Source organism: Odocoileus virginianus, chromosome 25 (assembly GCF_023699985.2).
Source record: "Odocoileus virginianus isolate 20LAN1187 ecotype Illinois chromosome 25, Ovbor_1.2, whole genome shotgun sequence".
Lineage (NCBI taxonomy): Eukaryota > Metazoa > Chordata > Mammalia > Artiodactyla > Cervidae > Odocoileus > Odocoileus virginianus.
Genome location: NC_069698.1, coordinates 42,744,994 through 42,769,458, shown reverse-complemented (window position 1 = coordinate 42,769,458; position 24,465 = coordinate 42,744,994). Strand labels below are relative to the sequence as shown.

Genomic DNA, 24,465 nt, shown 5'->3' with positions numbered 1-24,465 from the left:
AAGTGTTTAAAGAGAAAATTTTTTAATAATTTTATGGTCTTGGGCCAGTTACTCAGTAAGTCTGTTTTTTCATGTTTGTTTTATAGATGCTGTTATGATGTTGCATGTTTTTTACATGATTACTCTAGATGATCCATGCTAAGCATTTACCATATAATGCCTGGCACATTCTAAGTTTTCCATATGTTTTCAAAGGAAAGGCTGCTCAGAGTCAAAGCCTGCCTTTACAACCTACAGACTGTATAAATTTGTATCAGTGAAATAACCTCTATACCTCATTGCTTCCCTCTTGAAAAATGCAATTTAATAATACCCACCTAGTTTTAACCATTTTGTGAGGATTAAATGAAGTAATTCACAGGAGACACTTAGCACTGTTCCTGGTGGACAGTAAGTGCTCAACTAACCTAATCTACTATATAGCTGGAGGACAGAGGAGCCTGGCAGGCTACAGTCCGTGGGTCACAAAGAGTCAGACATGACTTAGTAACTGAACAATAACAACTATAATTGCCCTGGTCTGTGTGTCATTTTGATTCCCCAGAGAACTAACACTTACTCCTAATTAGGAATGCCAAAGGTAACCCAACAGATTGTCTTTTTGCATTATAAAATGCATCAATGAGATGCATCCATTTCTATTATATAATAGAGCTGTTATTTATGGGCATATATTAAGGAGAAAACAGCTTAAACTTGGTTTCTTGATTAAATTACCTTTTGTGACTATATTGTATATTTAAATATCTGCACTTCAATTTTGTGTCTGGCTGAAAATTGAATCAAGATAGTTTTAAATGCCATTGCATTTCAAGGTGGAGTTTCATTTCTTGAGGGTATTTTAAACCTCTTGGAAGTTCAACTATTAAATGGACAGAGATGTTGATAGAGGAGACAATTTAACCATACCATACAATTATGAAGTTTAAAAGTTTTATCTAAATGTTGCTTGCCCTGGGCTAGGTGACTTGACCTCCACAGAATTAAATTACTGTTCTTCTCCCTCTGGTTACTGTTAATCTCTGAGAAGCATCATGTGATTTGCTGCTGTACATTCCACCAACATAGACCAGGCACTCCTAGGAAATGGGCATTGTACCAGTTCTTGAGAACACAGGGATATGAAGAAGGTGGCTCACTCAGGTTGCTTCCAGCCAGGGCTGCATACTCACTCTTCAGGAGAAACCAGCCTCTCTGACCTGGCTGGGGAGAAACTTTGGCAGCCCAGGGGAGGGAAAGTGCCCAGCCAAGAGACAGAAGTTTCACCTACAGCGTTGCCAAGAAGTTGTCATCTGAGTGATTTTTTTAAAGGAGAATAGGGATTTGCCAGTTAATGGAGCACTGAATAGAACGAATCCGAGATGTACCACAAATAAAGCAGAACGGCTTGTGTTATCCCAAGGGTAGAGCAGACAGAGGTTGACCTAATTTTCACGTCCCCTGTGTTACTTGCCTGTAATCCATGTGCCACTTGCAAGGTATCCCATCATTCACTGGTAGGATTCTTTTTCATTGCTTGTATTTAACTTTTCATGAAGTTTGCAGAAAACTGTGAGCTTCACTTGCTGCGGACGTGGAAATATACTCACATACTTTTGTTGGGGTTCTCATAGCAGCACACTAGCCCAAAATGAAAATAAAACTCCCTTATGGGTTTGAAAAAAACTCCCTTATGGGTTTGAAAACAGAGCAAAGGAATAATGGCTGCTTCCTTTTGAGGAAGACTTTACCCTTCTCTGTTAGGACCACAGACAGGTAAGCTCCACTCCTGTTCCTGGACCAGAATGTAGCATCCTTTTCATGACTTTGAGAGAACTAGTATCCACGCAGAGATGTGACAGATGGCAGCCTATTATTTTGTGCCCCATGGCACTGCAGCCATTGATTTTGAGGTTGTTTGATATATGCTTTGGTAAAGGCAGAGTGAAGCGTGGCATTAACAAGCTTCTTTCCATGCTCATTCAAATAATTTACTTAAAATGTGAGAAACAGAGCCATATAAAAGACTGCGTGTGATGTGTTTACATATATAATTTTTTAGTAACAAATTTTTTGAAATATAGGTTTCATACTGTGGAATATAGAAGTCAGTGGTTTAATATATCCACTAAGATCTTCATTGCTACATAGAAAGTTCTGTTTTTGAACTTGATTTTGCTTGAACTTTTACATGGCTAATAGTGCTTATTTTTACCTTCTACACTTTTATTTGTGTCAAGATTCTTTAATACAGTGTTAGAAAAGAAAATAATCAGCTGAAGGTATTTTAACACAATTACGTCTAAATTTCTTATAAAAATAAAATTTTCAGCCCTGTTCAATTAAAGGCCAGAAACTAGGTTTTTTAAAAACGCTAGTCTTTCTTATGTTTTTCCCTAAATCAGTTGCTGTCCAAAAAATATACAACTGTTGGCAATTGTATATATTTTCAGAACACAGAGTCTGCAATTTAAAAAAATCAAATATAGTAAAAGAAATCCAGCAAATGAGAGAACAGAGCATTTAAACATGCATGTCATTTTCAGCTAATTTTTAGCTAATCTATATGTTCCATTAAGTAGAGGCTCTGATTCCTTGGACAGGTAACAATTGTGTGTTTTAATGGAAATCTTTGGTTCCCTTGTAGAAAAAGCCTTTCTGGAGTTTTTAAGCAGGATGGATTTCAGTCTAAACACCTGTTTCTTTGTCCCCCTAAAAATGTATCACCTCTTCTGACATTTGACCTCTTGTGATTCTATTAGCGGAAGAGTAAGACGTCAAGAGGAGGCAAAGCTGAACAAATATCATATAAAAATGATGTTCAGTGGAACGTTTATAGCTGAATAATGCCATTTGTAGCAACATGAAAGGACTTAGATGTTATCAAATTAAGTGAAGTAAACCAGACAAGGTATCAAACTACGAAGTAAACCAGACAAGGATAAATGTCATATGGTATCACTGATATGCGGACTCTAAATTAAAAAGATACAAATGAACTTATATACAAAACAGAAAGACTGCCTCATAGGGAAGAAGGATAAATTAGGAGTTTGGGATTAACACATACACACTGCTATATATAAAATAGGTTATCAGTAAGGACTCACTGCATAGCACAGGGAACTCTACTCAATATTCCATATTAAGTATAAGGGAGAATAATCTGAAAAAATTAGATATGTATGTATAACCAAATCACTTTGCTCTACACTTGAAACTAACACAACACTGTAAATCAACTACCTTCAATTTAAAGAAAATTAACACAGTGTTCAGGAAAACGCCTTGGCCTTCAAGATAGCAGCGCAAACTTTAAAAATTAGGAGACTCTTGAAACAGTAAAAGGAGGTGAATATAGTGCCCTTTGTTAAAGTGCTATATTGACTTAATAATAGTAAGACAGTGCTGGTGAGGATGGGTTTATCGCTTCCCCTTAAATTTATTTATGCTTTTGTTGGGTATAATTTCTGAGAACAGAATATAGACAGGAATTTCACGCTACTTGCACGTGAAATTAAGTTCCTGATATGCCGTGTTATCTAATTCTCATGAGGATGTCTCTTCTGAAATTTACCGGCATTTGTTACCCAGGATTTCTGAGGTGTTGCTGACTGCCACACAGTAGCTTTGGCCAAATGATGGGGCACAATCACTAAAACGCAGCATGAATCCCGGTGTTTGTTGGGCTATGGCAGGGTTTCTGGATCACAGCATTATTAATGTTTTAAGCCGGACAGTGCTTTGTTGTGGAGACTGTCTTGTTCGTTGTAGAATGTTTAGCAAGATCCCTGGCTTCTACTGTAGCGCCCCCGAGGTGTGATGACCAAAAATGCATCTGTAGCCCTTGACACATGTCCCTTGGGAGGTGATAAGAAGCACAGACTTTCTCGTTGCAAACCACTGAGCTTTGATATTGAGATCGACAGTGATCCCTGGCATTAAATATATGAGCAGAGAAATACCCCTGCGATACTGTGTCTCATGTTAATGTAAGTCATGACACTTGACTCTGTGCTTTGCACATTGTAGGTAGCAGTGAACACTGGTTTCAATTTGAGAAGAAAAACTAAAATAAATGAAATAGATGCTAAAAAAAGTTAAGTACTCATTTAGTAAAATAAAAACTGATATTTGATGTGTCATGTATAGTCTCATAGTTTGTATTTAGAGACAAATCAACATACAATTATTATTTTTTAAGTATTATGCATACATATGTGCCATGTAGGCAGTGAGAGATAAAGAAAAACTGCCTTCCTGGTTTTGTTTTTTATTCTTCCTAAAGAAACTCACTCATGTCTGGTACCATAGAGCAAGCAGGGATACTGCTGTTTTCAGCTGGAAGCTGCCCACCCGCTCTTTGCTGCTGGGTACCATGACAGGGACATGTTAACATGGCAAGATGGACACCCTTGGTGTCCCCCAGAAAAGGACCATCCCCCCAACCCTTGACTCTCGTATCTAGAAACATCCTTTTCTTACAGTAAGAGAAATGTTATATAATTCTTTCTTACAGAGAAGTGATGCAGTGGAAGCAGATTCCAAGCTCAGTGATCTTCAGTCTTATGTTGGCTTTCTTCATTATTTTTCCCCAGTATAAATAAAAACTTTTGATATTCTAATGTCCTGACAAATTACAAGAACAAAATCACTTAAATTTGGGTTTCTGAGAAGTTGTGAGTTTTCATAGACTTAAATATGAATAAGAAAAATACTGTATTGGTGTTCAATTTAAGGCAGAAGTATTGAAGCTGCTTTAATTTTGCGTGAGACAGAACTTCAGAGGAAAAGAAATATGTAACGATAATTTCTTAAGATTAAGATTTTGGCATATGTTTACATTTGACTATTTTAACTATCAAAGTATGTTTACCCCTTATTTCCCAAATATATCTGCACTTCTTTTAATAAGTGAAAACCTATGCAACTTTTTACTGATCCTTTCCCTCTGATCCTTTTGAAAGGTGGTTGAATCTTATATATGTATGTATATAAAACATACTTATATATAATATACTTTAATAGTTATATATATTTTTAATGTAAAATATATATATATACTTTTTATACTTTTTAAAAGTAATATATATAACATTAAAAGTAATATATATAACTATTGAAGTATGTTATATATATGTATATATATACTTTTGACATTTCATATATATATATATATATATATAAACTTTTTACTTTTTTTTTAGTTCTACCAGTTTATTGCTACCAACCCATCTCCCTCCATCCTCGTGCACACGTGCTCAGTCATGTAAACCCATGCACTGCAGCCCACCAGACTCGTCTGTCCATGGACTTTTCCAGGCAAGAATACTAGAGTGGGTTGCCATTTCCTTCTCCTACTTTTGACATTGTAACTGCACATAAAAGATACATTTGGCCATGGTGCTTCTCCAACGTTAATGTGACCTGAAGTGCTTCCTAAGCTTAGATTCAGAGACAGTAGGTCTGGGATGGATCCTGAATCCCAAGTGATGCTGATCCTACAGGTTGACTGGCTGCTTCCACTTTGAGGAACAGTCTCCAGTAGCATTATAGTCCCCCATACTGTGCAGATTTAGATTGAGACAAAGTATAAGAAACTGAAAAGGAAAACCATCCTTATCTATAATGGTGAAACCATTCTTATTTATAATGGTGAAACCATCTTTATCTATGGTATCATTGTTCTTACTACATTATCAAATGTCACCAAGTATGAAAGAATCCTGTTATGTCTACTTACTGAGTAATGTTGTAAAATTTCAACTCTCATGAGCAAGCAAATTAGAAAATCCTTACAATTTCTGGACCTACTTAATTGTTCCTAGTTTCATCTGTGCCCGTTTTCTCTCATGGATGGGATATAACTGACTCCTGCTAAAAGCTGATTATTAAAATATTGAGGAATTTTGTGAGCCACAGCCATTGGTGGCTTGTAATACCAATGGTGGGAGTATTTACATCACAGAAATTGACAAACACTATAAAACAGTGTTTAATCTTTCTGTTTTTCTGGACACACAATCAGATTTCACAGCATACCTGCCTCTCAGTCAAAGAAGAAAAGTAATTTCCTCTTATTTCCAGCAAAGGACATGGGCTCTTATCTTATCCAAGTTTAGAGCTTCTTGTAATACTGTGCTGTGCTTTAGAGGAACCATGCAGCTTGATGACAAATAAGTTTATTCCTATAATAAATGGGAAACAAAGGAATTAGGACAAATAGCAGTGCCCTTTTGTGAATGCTCACCAGCAAGAGTATTGTTAGTCTAACACTTTACAAGTATTTTTCAAATGGCATTTTTATAACTAATCTTTCATCACGGAGGTATGTGAGAATCAGATTGGATATAATTGGAATGACACATGTACTGGGTAGCCTTAGAGAATAAACACAATTCAGTAGAAGGCAAACCAGTTGCAGATATTTTCTAGACACTTCGTGACAAATTGGCTCCCGTCATATCGTACTGAGTCAGTGATTTTGTTACCATGCACAGCTGTTCCCATCATTTGTTTATATATTTCAACCCATATTTTGGGCTTAAGTGAGATTTGTCATAAGGATTTAGTTCAAATTTGCTTGCCTAATTTTACATGCCTCTATTAGTAAAATATGATTAGTAGGTAATAAATATCTGATGACTATTGCTTGATTAGAGGAATATCCTATTGGACATGGTTTTTTATATCTACTGGCAAGCACACTATAAATTCTCTTTCCCATCAAAAGTACACGTTGTTGCAAAAAATACACTCTTAAAAAATAATTTGTTTTCTAATATGTTTTTATTGACTTGCAAAATTTTCAACTATAAAAGTCAAACACAAATTTGCCTACTTATTCTTCAACAGACTGTAAGATGGATTCTAATAACTTAGCCTCATGATGTTTCACCCTATTGTAATATTAAAATTGTAGGAATAATTTAATCAGGCTGAAAAGTAAAGTTGTTATAGAACAGCATTGAGGTCAGCCACTTTCATTATTAATAGATTGAATGATTAGGCAGATAATTCAACATTTACTTGAAATATTAAAGATAAGCATATTTTGTAGATTTCTATACTCCTGTCATTGTTTCATTTTATTTTACTGTTAAAATTAAGCAGGTGATTTGTTACAAAACCAAACTAAATTTTGTCTTCATATATTTGCCCTTCCTACTCCAGTTTAAAACTGCAAGATATGTCATTTTTAACATAAATGAAGCTTAATTGTGTCCATATTCTTGCATCATATGGAGGAATTATGCTTCTTTGGGTTTTTTCTTTTTTTATACAATGTCAGAGTATTTAATTCCTAGATTTCTATAGGTAACTCTGTAGTTTGATTGGTTTGATTATTCAAGTGTTTACTTTCTCAAAATTTATAAATTTAAATTTTTTTCATTCCTTGTAATGCACAGTTTTATGGCACATACATTTCTAGAGTCTGAGAATAATTGAAATTCAGTTATTAAAATAAAATCATAATAAAAAAGCTTTGCATTATGATATTATTCTTTATTTAGTACTTTATTTAAAGCAAATTACTTGCTAATCTGATAACTCTGCTTTTTAACAAGGCATTATGATAATTGTACTCTTGAAAATTTTCTTTCCATTCTAGCTACCACTTTCACAGCTGTCTTCATGTTAAATTTTTTTTAAGTGTAAAATTAGCTTTCTAAGTTTGGTCATCCACAAAAAATTTTGTTCCAATTTGACATCTATTCAGAGTTAATTATTTGTGGTTAAGCATTATATTTTGAACAGTGAATTGCATAATCATTTTATATAATGTAGGAAGCTCTAGTTTTGCCTCTATATTATATTTGTATAGTATTGATATTTAGGTAATGGGATTTGGTGTTGAAACCAGCACAAATCTCAGCAAGGATCTACCTTACAAAAAATATAAAATGATATCAAATATAAAATGTATAGTGCTTGTTTCTTAAGTACATAAACTCATACAGCTGTGTGTACACTAGCATTTCAGTTTATTAAAATGGTATTTGTCTGGAGGGGTGAATAGAGCTTTTATAAAAAGAGATGAGCCTTCCCTGCCAGCAGAATTCAGACTAGGTGAATACTAGGAAACCTGTTTATGGCCTTAAAAGTTTTAAGAATTAAATATGAATAAATAGAGATTCTAGTTCCTTAAATATTTGTCTTTCTTGTGTTTCTACCTAACTTGAAACATTCTCTTTGAAAATTATCCCTGCTTCAATTCTGGGCAAGTTTTCTCCTTTATTATTATATGTAAAATTTACTTAGAATAGAAACAAAGGTGACTTGAAATTCAAAAATAAATTTAGCAAATAATTTAAAAATGTGTATTTTTTCATTTCTTAGCTTAGATTTTGAGAAGAGAATGAGGATGAGAAAAGGAAGCGGCAGTTTTCATTTTTAGATGAATTCTGTTTGAGGTGACCGTTACATAAGGTCTGATTTTACATGCTCTATATTTAGTGGAGAATTTTATAAATAATTTTCCACTAGCTGATTATAGTCATAAATATGAAACACATTTTTCACTAAATTTTTTCAGTATTTCCCATAGATTAGAAAGTTTTATATTCAGAAAAATAATAATGTAAACATAAGCATTTAAAATGTCTCTTGAAAAATACAATAAAATAAAATGTCTCAAGATTTCTTTTTCTCTGAATCTAGCCTTGCAGATTTCAAAGTATATGTTTCAGACCTAATTCTTTAAAATTGTTTTACTTTGTTGGGATCTTAATTGGATAGGTTTCCTGATAATTTCTCATTGCTAGAAAGGAATTTAAAGAACAGTTTCTAAAACTGAAGTTTGTAGCCCTGCAGGGAACTTATTCTGAAACAGTAAGTGATTCAGGGAAAGAGACAAGATTAGAATTCTAAGGCAGCCTGAGCTACAAACATTGCTCTTATATGTCTTTTCTTAATGTGAGATTTTTTTTTATCCGTACACAGTTTTTGGAGGTAATCATAGATTTACGTGCAGCAAAGGAGTCAATAGGAAGACGTAATTAATAGTCTTCACCCAGTTTTCCCCTTTAGCAGTGTCACAACTGTGAACTTGACATTGATCACTTAACATTTCTTCAATCCAAATGTGTTGCTCCTTCCAATCAGTCTCCTGGGAAAGTGATTGGCCATCTGCTTTATACTTATTAATACCCTGCATAAAAGCATTACATAATAATTCCCCAGGGCAGAGCCCATGCCTACCCCTCACTCTCTCCCAGACTAAGCAAAGGTTCTCTTTTCATTTACGTGGACAATCGTTTTGTAAAGAGGAGGGTTAGAGCTAAGGTCAGCGGGATCATCGCTTGTGTGCCCTACAGTGCAGTAGAAGTAGATGAGTGAGGCATAAAAAGTGATCCATTCCACTCGAGTCGCCTCTGAAATCAGCTCTGCTGCTCTAGGAAGGCGATGTTCTAGACACTGCCAGAAAGAAAGGAGGAGGGAAAAGCCAGTCTCACGTCTTACAATTGAGAGAGAGAATTAACATCCAGGAGTGGAGCCAGCGGGTGGCTGTGGTTTGCAGGGATCCCACACGTGAGCAACATGTGGCTTCTAGCTCTGCGTCCCCAATTCTCCTTTGTCAGTAACTCAGAGGTGATCAGACCCCGCCTCCAGCAAAACTAACTTAACCCTTCGTAAGCTAGAATAGTTCCATAACTGGGGGGAGAAACCAAATTGCCAAGTGGATGGAATACTTGTGTCAACAGGTTGGCAGGTTTTTATCATATAGCAGAGAGCTAACTAAAACACCTCATGGCTTGGCAAGCGTGGAGTGTGAAAGGAACTGTACCAAATGAAATGACCTGACTGATAGGTGACCCTGAACTTGATACTCCTGGAGTCCGATGTTTCCATCCTAAAACCATCCAGAGAGAGCCGGAATCACCTCAGATACCTGTCACCCAGAGCCTGCAGAGATCCTGACGCTTGCCTTCTGGGCCAGTGCTACTCCCGTGCCTGGTCTGCTGACAGCATCAAGATAGCAGCAGCTTCCCATCTTGCTGCCACCCGTTCCCCTTGACCGGAAGGAGCAATGAGTGGTGTGTATAGAGAAGTAAAGCAGGAGTTCCTTTTAGGTCAACATGGTAGATCTTTGAGTAATTGATGAGGATCAGTTTGTTGAATAATGCGAAAATGAAAGTTGCTTAGTCGTGTCCTACTCTTTGTGACCCCATGGACTATAGTCCCCATGGAATTCTCCAGGCCAGAATCCTGGAGTGGATAGCTTTTCTCTGCTCCAGGAGATTTTCCCAACCCAGGAATTGAACCCAGGTCTCCCACATTGCAGGCAGATTCTTTACCAGCTGAGCCGCCAGGGAAGCCCCAGAGTACTGGAGTGGGTAGCCTATCCCTTCTCAGCGCATCTTCCCGACCCAGGAATCGAACCAGGCTCTCCAGCATTGCAGGCAGATTCTTTACCGAATGAGCTATCAGGGATGTTAATAAGCATCTCTGCATTATGCATGAAAGTGTGAAAGTGTTAGTTGCTCAGCTGTGTCTGACTCTTTGTGATCCCATGGACTGTAGCCCCCCAGGCTCCTCTGTCTATGGAATTCTCCGGGCAAGAATACTGGAGTGGGTTCCCATGCTTTTCTCCAAGGCATCTTCCCGACACAGGGCTTGAACCTGGGTCTCCTGCATTGCAGGCAGATTCTTTACTGTTTGCATGGCTTTTATCTTTTAGAAGAAGGGTGCTTCCCCCTGACATGTTAATAAAACTAAGATAAGAAGATATCTGAGTGTGCTAAGGTGTCAGCAAGCTCTCCATAAGCCTAGCTAGGTGGGGCACAAACTGGGTTGGAAAATTGTTTTTATTTCTAACAAAAAAGGAGGTAGAGTTCAAATTCTAATTGCAGTAACTTTACAAATAGAATCGGACAGGTTGCTACAGTTTAAGTCAACCAGGGATTATGAACCTGATTCAGGGGAGGGTGACAAGTCTTGTTAGCAGGTAAGCTGTATAACGTAAAAAACAGTGTTGGGTTTGTATTAACAAATTGTGGTTTGCCTATATTTTATTGTATGGACGCATTTTTCCGAAGGTACAAATTCATCTTTAATTAGACTTAACATAATCAACTCTAAGTCACATTCATAGCTTTTATATGTTTTCAAATATAGTCAGTGAACAGGCTGGCTTTCTCTCTCTCTGAAAACTAGACCACATTCAAAATACGTGTAATTTGAATTACAAGAGTCAAGGCAGTCAGTTATTCAAGAAAAACAATCAGGTGTTTGCACGAGGTTAAACTTTTTGCCATCATTACCAGATACAACAATCCTTTCACCTTTAAAGTTGAAGTTACTTTCAAAGAGAAGTCATGAAGAATTGTTTTGACATGCAGACAGTGTTTCAGTTCAGTTCAGTCACTCAGTTGTGTCTGACTCTTTGCGACCCCATGAATCGCAGCACGCCAGGCCTCCCTGTCCATCACCAACTCCCAGAGTTTATTCAAACTCATGTCCATCGAGTCAGTGATGCCATCCAGCAGTCTCAACTTCTGTCGTCCGCTTCTCCTCCTGCCCCCAATCCCTCCCAGCATCAGGGTCTTTTCCAATAAGTCAACTCTTCACATCAGGTGGCCAAAGTACTAGACTGATCTCCTTGAGGATGGACTGGTTGGGTCTCCTTGTAGTCTAAGGGACTCTCAAGAGTCTTCTCCAACACCACAGTTCAAAAGCATCAATTTTTCAGCACTCAGCTTTCTTCACAATCCAACTCTCACATCCATACATGACTACTGGAAAAACCATAGCCTTGACTAGACAGACCTTTGTTGGCAAAGTAATGTCTCTGCTTTTTAAAATGCTGTCTAGGTACTGACTAGTCATTCAAAGGCAGCCAAAAGTTCTGTTCACCTCTGGCTGAAGTCTTTTTTGTTAGTACTGAGGAGCTACACAGATTAAACCCACGGAGCCTGCAATGCTTTGTTTCCGAAGTAATTCTGAAGTCCTGGTGAAAGTGAAAAGTAAAGTCGGTCAGTTGTGTCCAACTCTTTGCGGACCTCACGGACTGTAGCCTACACCAGGCTTTGCTGTCCATGGAATTTTCCAGGCAAGAATACTAGAGTGGGTTTGCCATTCCCTAAAGTCCTGATGTTGGAGAAGACTCTTGAGAGTCCCTTGGACTGCAAGGAGATCCAACCAGTCAATCCTAAAGGAGATCAGTCCTGGGTGTTCATTGGAAGGACTGATGCTGAAGCTGAAACTCCCAATACTTTGGCCACCTCATGCGAAGAGTTGACTCATTGGAAAAGACCCTGATGCTGGGAGGGACTGGGGGCAGGAGGAGAAGGGGACGATAGAGGATGAGATGGTTGGATGACATCACCGACTCCATGGACATGAGTTTGAGTAAACTCCAGGAGTTGGTGATGGACAGGGAGGCCTGGCGTGCTGCGATTCATGGGGTCGCAAAGAGTCGGACCCGACTGAGCGACTGGACTGAACTGAACTGAAAGTCTTCGTAGGTCGTTAGTCAATTCCTCGGGAAATGTTGGGCAGATGCCCCGGGTTGCATTTGGGAACCCCGGGAGGACTAACGCGTAAGCAAAGTAAACGCGTGCGCGCGAACGGCGAGCCATACCTTTTCTTGCTAAATGTGGTTCCCCACGTCTCCTCTGATTAGAGGTGTGCTCTGAACAAGCCGAGACGGGGCCATGCCGAGCAATGATCTCCCGCTGGTACTTTGATGTGACTGAAGGGAAGTGCGCCCCCTTCTTTTACGGCGGATGTGGCGGCAACCGAAACAACTTTGACACGGAGGAGTACTGCATGGCCGTGTGTGGCAGCGTCAGTAAGTGGACCTCCCTCCAGCCTGGCCGCCTTTTTCGTCTTTTCTCGCCACTGACTCTGCTCTCTGTAACCGACTGGTTTTCCTGGTTCTCGCGAAGGGGGCGTGGGGGTGGGGTGTGTTGCTCCCACTAACCACGTTTCTGTCGAGTTCTCTAATCGCCGGGCACGTTCCATCCTGGGCACACATCTCCGTCTTTCTCGAATCAAAAGCATGGCCGTGGATGTGTATCTCGCACTAGCTGTGGCGCCTCCCGTCTTGCGATCTCGAGGGACTCTGGAGGGCTTCTCTTCTGAGCCAAGCTGGAGTCGCCCTGTGTCTTCTCCGCTGTTTCTGCCAGTGTATCCCTGCGTTTGTCCGTGTACCTCTGTGTTCGGCTCTCTGCATGTGCACTCCACGTGCAGATGAGGGCTTCGACCGGCAGCCCGGCTGATGGCGCTGCACCCCCTCTCCCCCCCCCCACCCCCCGCATTGGCAAGCTGTGTTGCCTGGGCTGAGCTTCGTCTCATTACACGTGATGTTTATGGAGGGAACCGGATTGAGTAGCGGGCATGCACATCGGATGCCGGAGGGTAGAGATGACCCAGTGGTCCCGAAGCTCACACAGGGATATTTGCAACGTGGAGTTTTCATGTCTTCTCTTGGAAATAGAAGGAAGAAAACTCCTGACTTAGCATTAGAAATGTTCTATGACATAAGACTCAGGAAATACAATTTGCCAAGTCTTTTTCTCTTCCACTTTAAGTTTTTCATAACTCAGGGGGATAAATAAATGAAGTCATGATGACTTATATGCAAGTTGATACTATTTCCACAGAGGTAGTTTTCTGGAGGTAACAGACCAAACATGTGGGACCTCTGTTCTTCTTAACAGCCTTCCACATTAAATTCCCTATCTCCCTACCTACCTATCTATCCATCTATCTGACTACTTCTGTATTTATATACCTATCTTATCTGTCTGTTTATCTATCTACCTATGTATCTATCTATACATATCTATCTTATCTACCTATCTACCTGTGTATCTTATCTCTCTATCCACCTATGTAGCTACCTATGTATCTATCTATCTTTCTATTCCATGAGAAGACAGTGTGATCTACTCAAGGAATATTACTCAACTTGATAAAGTAAAAGTGAAACTCAGTAAGTGTGCATTTATCTTTTGAGAGACTCCTGCCTTTTTTGCATGGTTCTGGAGAGGGCGACAGCCACCATTTCCTGCATACGATTCCCAGGGATGATATAAATTGTTTCCCAGTGTGGTCATAGAATTACGCTCAACAGCAAAGGGCCTGCACCATCAAGACCTTCTCTTGTGAAGTCCACTGTAAGTGGAATCTACTGGAGAAGTTCCTGTTGGTCTCTTGTGTGAGAGATGCCGCCCCTTCTACTCGCTGTGAGAACAGGTGTAGGACCTGGTGGCTCTGAGGGCCTCTTTTCTGGCTCTGAAGGGAAGACTGTGGCTTCCAGCTCAGAAGACTCCTTTCTTCAGTTTCAAACAAAAAAGTTAATTAGGTCAGGTAACCTGGAGGACGGTAGTTGATTCTGTTGCCTGGAGCCTCTTGAACAGAGGACTTCTGTTACAGTGATTCTAACTGGTTTCCCTGCTGGGGGGAGACTTCCTGGCAGATGTCCAACTTTTTTCCCCTTTTCCCTAGGGTGTATTTACGTTTTGGAATATAAATATATACATATACATATAATAAGAAAGAGGGTTTTAAAAATTATTAATAGTCGAGAATTTGCTTCAAGAATTAGAAGGTATCAGGAATTCCCTGGCAGTCCAGTTGTTAAAACTCTGAGCTTCCATTGAAGGGGGCACATGTTTGATCCCTGGTTAGGTAACTAAGATCCCATGTACTGCAGGTGTCGCCAAAAAAATTAGAAATTATGTGCTCCCCCCCTACCCCCAAAAACACCCTACTATTACCTTCAAAGCACACCATCTCCATTTGATTATTTTTAGTTAACTCAGCATGGGAGCCAGAGCCATGGGCATCACAGATCAGATGGAATCTCGGGATGGCACGTTCTTTGCCAAGAAATTTGCAAAAGATAAATGCTCCCAACGAAGGTATAATGGACAAGCGGTCAGTACTTAGTTTCAAAGGAGACGGGTTATAGAGTAATAATGTCAAGAAAGCAAACAAGAGTGGCTGAAAGTCAGTCAGAAGAGTGGACAAAAAGACTGTAAGTGGACAGTAAAGGCCTCAACAAATTAGCCAGAACTGAGGGCCAGGGCTGCCCTTAGCATGGTAAAATGAATGGAGATACCATGAAGAAAGGGTGGGAACTGCTGATGCTGACACTAAGCAGGTAAATGGGAGCAAGAAATGCTTCCACGGGGTACTGGGATGTTCTATCAGAGACAGAATATCCACAGCCCATGATGTTCTTGTGGACATGTATCTTATGTTTGTATATTTATTTGGTTCCATGTTATTTAGTGCTATGGCCCAAACTCAGGATATTTGTTTCATTTTTGTTTTTAAGTCAATGGTTTTGTTTCTGCTTTTTCCTTTGGTCAGTAGAATCATGTCATTGGGTTTCATCCGTCATTCCCATGTTTCTATTTTTGTTTTTAGTTATATTCTCTTATTTTCTCCATAGTGTCCCACAGTTTACTCAAGACCACCCAGGAACCTCTTCCCCAAGATCCTGTTAAACGTATGTTGTCATTCACTCGACGGAAGGGAGGAGGGAGAAGTATATTGCATGGCTGGATTGTAGCTCCAGCATCCTCACCTTTGCATGGTTTTGTGTTTCTTGAACACCTGTCTTTTAACAAAAATGTTTATTTCCATTGCCTTGCTTATAATTCCATCTGATTTTGCCAGGTAACTTGCAGTGTCAGGCTAAGAGCTTTGACCTGGCTTTTGCTATTTCTAATCAGTTTCTTCTTTATTTCATATGGTTTTATAAAATACTGTTTGTACACCCTTGTTTTGTGTTTTATTTGGCATCACTATTTTACTTCCTAAAGCTCACAAGATGCTATGATTTAGCAAGAGCCCGTGTGTATAAGTGACTCATTTAAGCATTTAATGTGCATGCGTTGTACTAACTATGTGGACTAATATGTATGCAGAGGGTTCAAGTATGTGTGTTTACAGACAGCTGTTAGGCTTTAGGAAGTGAACAGTTACTTCTAGAATTCAAGACTTCTCCTTCCCCTCCCTGAATACACCACTAGTGGGAAAGACATGCCCAACTTCTGATTTCATCATTAAGATGCAGAGAAAGCACTTTATAAAGTAATGCTGTGTCAACCTGCCTTATAATATCAGTGCATTGTGATGATTTCAATTGGCCTATCTGTTTAGCTTTGTTTAAAACATGTGGTGTCAAATACATAATCACTCATTTAAAATTTGGATTATATCCCAAAACAGATTCATCCAACATTAGGTTAGGGATGATAGAAACCACTGATGCTTGTGGTTGGTGGAGGGAAAGACACAGTTGGGGTTGTAGCTTGGATACAGTGAAAATTAGCATTTGTCTTTATCATCCTGAAAAAAAAACCTAGTCTCACAATTGATGAAGCTAATGAACTTGTCTTTGAAAAGATAAATTTTAGTTGAAAGTATGGCAAATGGCTAGACATAGAAGGATGAGGAAAAACTATAGATTTTTTTTTTAACTATAGATTTTATATCGTGAGATTGAGAGTACATTGAGCTGCAAGGAGTGTTGCATTTTATAAGGCATTTTTCTTAGATCATCTCTTTTCTTGGGAATTTTGTGTCCAGTTTCCTCATTTCCCTTGTGCATACAAGAAAAAATATGAAGCTTTAGGAACTTGGTGACTTGTCTCCAGCCATCATAGTGTCACAGAGGGCAGGACCAAGTTTAAACCTAAATGGTACTGTGGCTGTGACCTGTGCTCCAAATGGCCAGCAGTTTCTGATAGTTTGCTAGCTTAGCAAATTACATTTGAAGTTCAGAACCACATTTTAAGAGTACAGAAAATTGTGGGAAATGGCTGACAAATATTAAAATCGTTTTTTCCTAAATGCCATGAATACAGCCTACATCAATAAATTTAATCTTTCCCACCCTTTTACAAAAACAGTCATTATTTTTACTTTAAGTTTCACTTTTTATCCCTTTAAGCATATAAAAAATTATCTTTTTCTATTTTTATCCATTACTGGGAATGAGCATCATCGTTTAATAAATTTCTTTTCATGGAGTACTTGTTTTCTCAACTCTTCGCAGCAGACATTGGCAATCTGTTGTCCTTTTCTCTTTCCCAGTCATTTTTTCCATCTACTTGTACTGTGTTTGGGATCCTAACACCTTTCCTTTCTAGGAGGGTGAGGTGATTTGGGCAGCTATATTTTCTTGTCTACCTACAGAGGCTGTTCGGTCATTGAAAGTGAAGGGTTTTGCAGTGCTCGTGCAAAGAGCTGGGAGAAAGCATATAATTTCTAGTTATTTATAGCCTGCACAGCTCCGCACTCTTATTTATAGCAAAGCCGTACATTTGAATTGAAAAACTCATGGTCATCTGGAGGTCAAATGCAGTTAGCAGGCTGGAGTTAGAGAAAATGCACCAAACTGAGAAAGGTGGACAGGCCCCTTTGGTTCGACAGCTGAGGCCTGCTCTTGGCCGCTTCACCAACCTGGGGCCAGTCGGAGGACATCTCGGTTCACAAAGGTGGGTGGTCTTCTAGGTTTCCCAGTCCGGGTTGCTGCTAGTCGAATGATAAGTGTGAAACGAGCTAGAAAAAGCTCTTCAGTTAAACTGATAAGACTATTGCTTGTGTGGAGAAAAAGTGTGATGGTCTTCATTATGAATACAGTCATTTTCTTATCAAGACTTCCTATTATTATAATTAGGAATTTCTAGATTTGAAATCTTTGTCATAAAAACCATTTTTGAACACGGCAATTTTAAGAGACACTTGATGATTTTTTTGGTTTTGTTATCATAGATGAGCATCTAAACCCTAGCTAGAGGTACTTCCCTGCTGGTCCAGTGGTTAAACAGGCACCTTGCAATGCAGGGGGCGTGGGTTTGATGCCTGGTCTGGGAACTAAGATGCCACATGCAGTGGGGCAATTAATCCTGCATGCCAAAACTAGAAAGAGCCTGCACACCATAGTGAAGACCCAATGCAGGCAAAAAATAAAGGAAAAAATGCAATATGTTTTTAAAAATATTTAATAAACTACAAGTAGAGAGGGTAGAGACCTGAGGCTAAGAACTTTCATTTGACTCATAAATCTATGAATTTGAATCCTTTAAAAAATCCCTTTCCCATTTGGGATTAAAAATCTTATGAAACCTGGGTTTTGTGGGTTAAGGATGATGCCAAGGTTTCACATTCACTTGGCCCAGTGCAGTGTTTATGAACAATAAAATTTCTGCCTAAATATTTATTGATAAGTTTATGTTTCAAACATGAGAGTATGATCTTTTTTTCCCCTAGTGTTCCTCCCATCAGACTGCATCTCAAAAGGCAAACAGATGCTTTTAATCTCAAAGAGTATCATGCAATTTCTGGTCAGCCAGCTGCACCAAAGGGTCTGGCCAAAGGCAATGACCAATGACTCATCCTTGGCCCCTTCCCCACAGTGGGGTTGAGGCACAAATGACATCTAACTCCAGGTCTTTCAACCTCAACACGCTTGACATTTGGGGTCATTTAATTCATTGTGGGTGCTGTCCTGTGGTTAGAGGATGTTTAGCAGCATCCCTGGCCTCTACCTGTGAGATGGCTGTGACACCAGCCCCACTGTGATAACTAATAATGTCTCTAGATCTCGCCACTTGTGCCCTGGGGAGGACAGAATGCCACCCCATTGAGAACCCCTGATCTTAGACTAGTACTTTGCCCACATCTGATTTCAGACATAACCAGGCTGGTGGAAACAGGTAAACCTTCCACAGACTTGAAGGCGTTGCTGAAGTGTCAAAATGTCAGAAGCCTGCAGTTCTCAACGATGTTTATGAAATCAGTGTGTTAGCCCACTATCCTAGCTCTCTGTATTTGCAGGTTAAGGGAGAAGTTGGGCTTCCCAGGTGGCTGAGTGTTAAAAGAATCTGCCTGCAATGCAGGAGACACAGGAGATGCGGGTTCGATCCCTGGGGGTTGGGAAGATCCCCTGGAGGAGGGCATGGCAACCCACTCCAATATTGTTGCCTGACGAATCCCTTGGACAGACGAGCCTGGTGGGCTGTAGTCTATAGGGTCACAAAGAGTCAGACACAACTAAAGTGACTGACCACATATGTGTGCAAGGGAAAGGTCACAGTTGCTCTTCGGAGTTTTCTACCTCAGTGTAAGCACTGCTGGAGAAGCAGAGAATAAACCCCTGGTTTGGAGGTGTGCATGATTTACCTCTTCTGTTTCATCTTGGTTTCATAGAATCCCAACTTATACTAGAGAAGGGCCATCTGTAGAGAGGCCATGTGGCCTTGCTACACAGATTACTTGACATCTAAGCTGCATTTTGGGATCGTGTTCATGGCCATAGAGTCTGTGCAGAGGTTTAGGTCAGACCTCATGCAGGATTGGGGGAGAGGAAAAGATTGATTTCTAGGCACATCAGAATGATCCAGAGAGCACAGAATAGACTAGCACACTTCCAGAGAATATAAAAGCATTGGAACATATCAGATAAGGCCAAACCACTGTCCCCAAACTCTGAGGTTATTGCCTTAGGCACTTACTGTGTGGCCTTTGAATAGAAGGTGCTATCTTAGCCCCAGCTTTGCAGTGCCCTGTCATAACGCCAAGGCCATCTCATCTTTGGCCAGACTTGAAACATTGTTCTTAACCATTCTTGTTCTTCTGATTGTGAAAGAGCCAAGTATTAGTTCCTGTTAGCACATTCTCTAATACTAATGGAACTCTGATGTTTTTTATGAAACTCCCAAGCATTATTAAAAACAATTAAAAGCATTAAAAGACACAATGGTGCATTAAATTATGTATCACATCAGTGCCAATAAATTCTGTTCCATTGACAAGTATGAGAAGCCACATCTTTGGTATCCAGAAATCGTTAGGATAAAAGCAATGCTTTTTTTCCACCAAACTTATCACAGTGAAAAACCCTAAGATTGAAAACAATTGATTTGATCAGCAAACCAGCATTTTTTTTTTTAAATCTCATTTACTAAGAATAGTAGAGTGCAAAGTGCAGGTCGCTCAGTTGTGTCCAACTCTTTGCAACCCCATGGGCTATACAGTCTATGGAATTCTCCAGGCCAGAATACTGGAGTGGGTAGCCTTTCCCTTCTCCAGGGGATCTTCCCAATTTCCCTTCTCCAGGGGATCTTCCCAATTTCCCTTCTCCAGGGGATCTTCCCAACCCAGGGATTGAACCCAGGTCTCCCGCATTGCAGGCGGATTCTTTACCAGCTGAGCCACAAGGGAAGCCAAAGAATACTGGAGTGGGTAGCCTCTCCCTTCTCCAGCGGATCTTCCTGACCCAGGAATCAAACCAGGGTCTCCTGCATTGCAGGCGGATTCTTTACCAACTGAGCTATCAGGGAAGCATTATGTGTGTGCTCTGTTCCTTAGTTCTTTCCCAAGAAGAAGTGGATAGCTTAATAAGAGTCAGCAATGGGGAAAAGGGATTGCTGTGTTTAAAATGAGTAATCAACAAGGACCTGCTGTATTGCGCGAGGAACTCGGCTCAATGTTACGTGACAGCCCGGATAGGAGGAGAGTTTGGGGGAGAATGGATACATGGATATATTTGACTGAGTCCCTTTGCCATCCACCTGAACTGTCATAACATTGTTCATTGGCTACACTACAATATAAAATGAAAAGTTTAATAAAATAAAATAAAAATTATGTACATTATGTTCCATCGCAAATATCATACAAATTAACCTCTAAGTGATGTGAAAATAGTATATAGTATGTTATGTATATTTTACCATAATAAAAGCTGTATGAAATTCAGAAAATAAAAAAGTCAGCAAATATTTTCTGTAAAAGGCCAGCAAGTCAGTATTTTAGGTTGTGCAGGCAAATGGTCTCTGTTATAAGTACTCAACTTGGCAGTAAAAGCGTGAGAGCATTCTCAGACAATAGGTAAATGAATAGATACAGCTGTGTTCCAATAAAACTTTATTTAGCAAAAGAGACCAGCAGGCCAACCCTGGTTTAATAAGCCTGTTAAGCCTGGGACATGTTGCTGCTAACTCTAATTTCAAGGGACACCAGCAAAGTTAACCCAATACTTTGCCTTCAATAAGTTGACAGTTTTGTCAATATGATGAGACTTAAGTATGTGCCAGAATTAAATAAAATAAAATGCACAAATGAAGGGAAAGATTGCTGTGAGAGACTGATGTAGACTGAAACTAGTCTTATCCTGAAGACCTCCATAGTGGTTAAGAATTCTGTCGGCTGTCACGGCTATGTGCGTCAAACTCAGGCCGTGTCAGACTCTTGGCGACCCCATGGACTATAGCCTGCCAGGATCCTCTGTCCATGGGATTTTCCAGGCAGGAATGCTGGAGCAGGTTGCCATTTCCTCCGCCAGGATCTTCCTGACCAGGGCTCAACAGTCTCTATGAAAGTGGACAATACTGAAGATCTTGACTTTTTGAACTCATCTACTGAGCATCACGTGACTGTGGCAGGTCATCCCTTTATGGTCCACCGTGAATAAAACAGAGCCTAGCTCTGACAAGTTGACAAAAATACAGTAACTGAAGCTTAGGACGTCCTGAATGCCAGTGAATGTTGCTGTGACTTCACAGATGATTTTCGGATTCAGACTTGAACTTGCTCTTACGTTTTGGTGCATTGCGCTAAATAGGATGTAGATATTAATAAAAATCACACCAGCATTCATCTCAGTTCACATATTTGACAAAATTCCCCAATCAGTACATGTCCATAAGACATCAAAAAGAAATGAAGCTTGACTAGAGTAAACACAGCATAGATAACATTTTTATTACCTTCTGTCCACACAATGCATCGATAACCTGCCAACTATGACTGCACTGACTATAAAATAAGCGTGATACCAGGGCATATCCATGGAAGTGCCTTTGTTCTTTTTTTTTTTTCTTGTAGAGAGTCCAGTATCACATGTAAGGATCACAAACTTTATTTGCACATTATAAATGTCTCATCTAACTAGGACTTGATAAATATTTGAGCTTAGAAGGCATTAGGGATTTTCATTATTTTGCAGTTGGAGAAATAGACTTTTTTTCTTTTTTTTTTTTTAAGTTGGGGTGGCAGTCTATACACTCTGCCATGTTGTGAGATGAAATTTTTGCATCAAATCTTCCTTTACAGGTTTTTATTCCCTATATATCAATTACCCTTATTGCCACCCATCATATAAATCACAGCCAGTTCATGTGACTGCATTGCTAGCTCCATATAAAATAGGATTTTCAGTGATAGGGCAGTGACTGTGTAGGTCTTAATTTACTTTTATCTTGGGTTGTCAATGCTACAGAGATAAATTGCCTTTTTGCTGATGAAAGGAGACCCACCAGACTTTATTGCTAGAATCTAACATTTATATATTGACTAAGTGCCATTCATGGGCATCTGTTTAGAGAGGTAGTCATAGTTGTTAGTGTTTGAAGATGTTTTCTTCTTTTGTATCCTGAGCCTTAAAATTTCATCTCACCCCTAGAGATTGAGGAAATGAATGAATATCAAAATGATCAGGGCAGTTTTTCACGATCAGGGCAATGTCTCTGATACCCAGTTCTTGCTGTCTTTACTATGAATACAAAAGGGAGTATTATGCAGTGATTACAAATTCAGAACTAAAATGAGCATTTGGTGCATTTGCAGTTAAATTTGATTGTGTCCCTGACACAGGGATTCTCCCATCTATGCTAAGAAAGGGATCTCTGCCACATCCCATTTTGGCTACCTGATGGGAAGAGCCGACTGATCACAAAAGACCCTGATGCAGGGAAGGACTGAGGGCAAGAGGAGAAGGGTGCGACTGAGGATGTGATCGTTGGATGGCGTCGCTGACTCAATGGACATGAGTTTGAGCAAACTCCCGGAGATGGGCAAGGACAGGGAAGCCTGGCGTGCTGCAGTCCATGGGGCCGCAGACTCGGACAGGACTTAGCAACTGAACTACACCCACCACATCCAGAGACAATAGGCATCTTTATTTGAAGTAACTTCCGTTTAAATTATTAAATTTTCTAAGAGGAAACGCAGGGATGAAAATCTTTCATTGGCACCATGTCACCACTGATGGCAGTGGATTTTTGTGGCAGGAACTTCGGGTGCAGCACCAGAGTCTGTGATAAACTGAAAGCAAATCCGCTTTCCTCCCCCACCATCCTCACCCCCTCAAAAAATAGAGCTGTGGCTGATACTAACAGAGGAGATTACAGCCTGAATTGGAAATGTGACATGCATGGATGCATCGTTATCAAAAGTGAAATGAACCTTCACCCGCATGTGAAAACAATACTAACCTTTAGTATTAGGTCCCTGTGATTTAGGAAACAGCATTCGGGGGTGAGAAAAGGAAGCAACCCTATGCCTTTCTCATGGCTCTGTGTGTGGGCATTGGGAGTACCTTCCCTGAGAACCCCTCACCACCACCCTGCTAACTTTCCAAGCCATCCTCATCTTCATCTTTTATTACTTCTCTTGAAAGATTACCTTCTGCTTTTGCCCCTTAGCAGACAAAACAGTCCTTTTATTATTTTTATTTTTGATGTGGACCATGTCTTAAGATCTTTATTGATTTTTTACAATATTGCTTCTGTTTTATGTTTTGGGTTTTTTGGCCCCAAGGCATGTGGGATCTTACCTCCCCAACTGGGGATCGAACCCACACCCACAGCATTGCAAGGTGACGTCTTAACCACCAAACCACCAGCAAAGTCCCTGAAACGATCCACTGAAAACACCTCATCGCAGTCCTCTCTGCTCCAACCAGCCCATGGGGGCTTCTCACAGTCCTCACCATGGCTTCAAGGCCCTTCATAGTCTGTCTCCTCTCCCCTTCCCCCTGTCTCACTTGCTTCCTCGCCTCTGGTCACATAGACCTTGCTCCTCTTGTGATTTGCCAGGCACACTCACCTCCAAAGGCCTTTGCACTAGTGTCTTCATCTGCCTGTTCTTCCAGCGGGTAACTCGGAAGACTTCAGTTCAGCTCTTCGTGTTAACCTCACCTTGTCAGTTAGACGGAGCCAGTCTCCCCCACGCCGCCTTCCTGGCTCCTGTTTTTCCTCAACCCTGCTCTTGTTTCTTTTTCTTCACAACACAGATCACATTGTAACAGTGTGATTAATACTGTGTGTGTGTGTGTGTGTGTGTGTGTGTGTGGTCTCTCACTAGAATACAACTCCACCAGGAAAAGGGTCTTGTTTCACTCATTGGTTTCTGCCAAGAGTTTTACGGGCTGTAATATTTGTTGATTTGTTGAATGGAGGAATAAAGAAATGAACAGGCTCACCCTCGAGACAGCTGAGTCTACATCTCAGCCGCTATGCATCCAAGAAATCTCGGATACCTCTAACCTCCCAGGGTTGCAAAAAAGAAAAACAACGTGAACTTTATATTGAAAGCATTACTCACCCAGAATGCCACTGAATTTTTGGAAGCAGGATGTTTCAGATTGCTGCAGTAACATGCTGTGAATCGAAAACTGCGTTTCTGTTGCGTGTTTTTATTTGGTATTACTTTAGACACCCATTCTTAGCATTAAAAGGA

General features: G+C 40.0%; 1 protein-coding gene across 6 annotated transcripts in view; it reads left to right on the top strand.

The window, feature by feature from the left end:
• Positions 1-24,465, top strand: part of APP (amyloid beta precursor protein) — a 286,389-nt gene that overhangs the window by 163,550 nt on the left and 98,374 nt on the right. For 2 of the 6 annotated variants that reach the window (XM_020892408.2, XM_020892406.2), the window contains exons 7-8: positions 12,605-12,772; positions 15,386-15,442. The exons of 2 other annotated variants lie outside the window; for them this stretch is intronic. In XM_020892408.2, the coding sequence (XP_020748067.1) occupies positions 12,605-12,772; positions 15,386-15,442 (225 nt within the window). The remainder of the gene's footprint in view (positions 1-12,604; positions 12,773-15,385; positions 15,443-24,465) is intronic. 2 more of the 6 variants (XM_020892410.2, XM_020892409.2) reach the window with 1 other exon arrangement.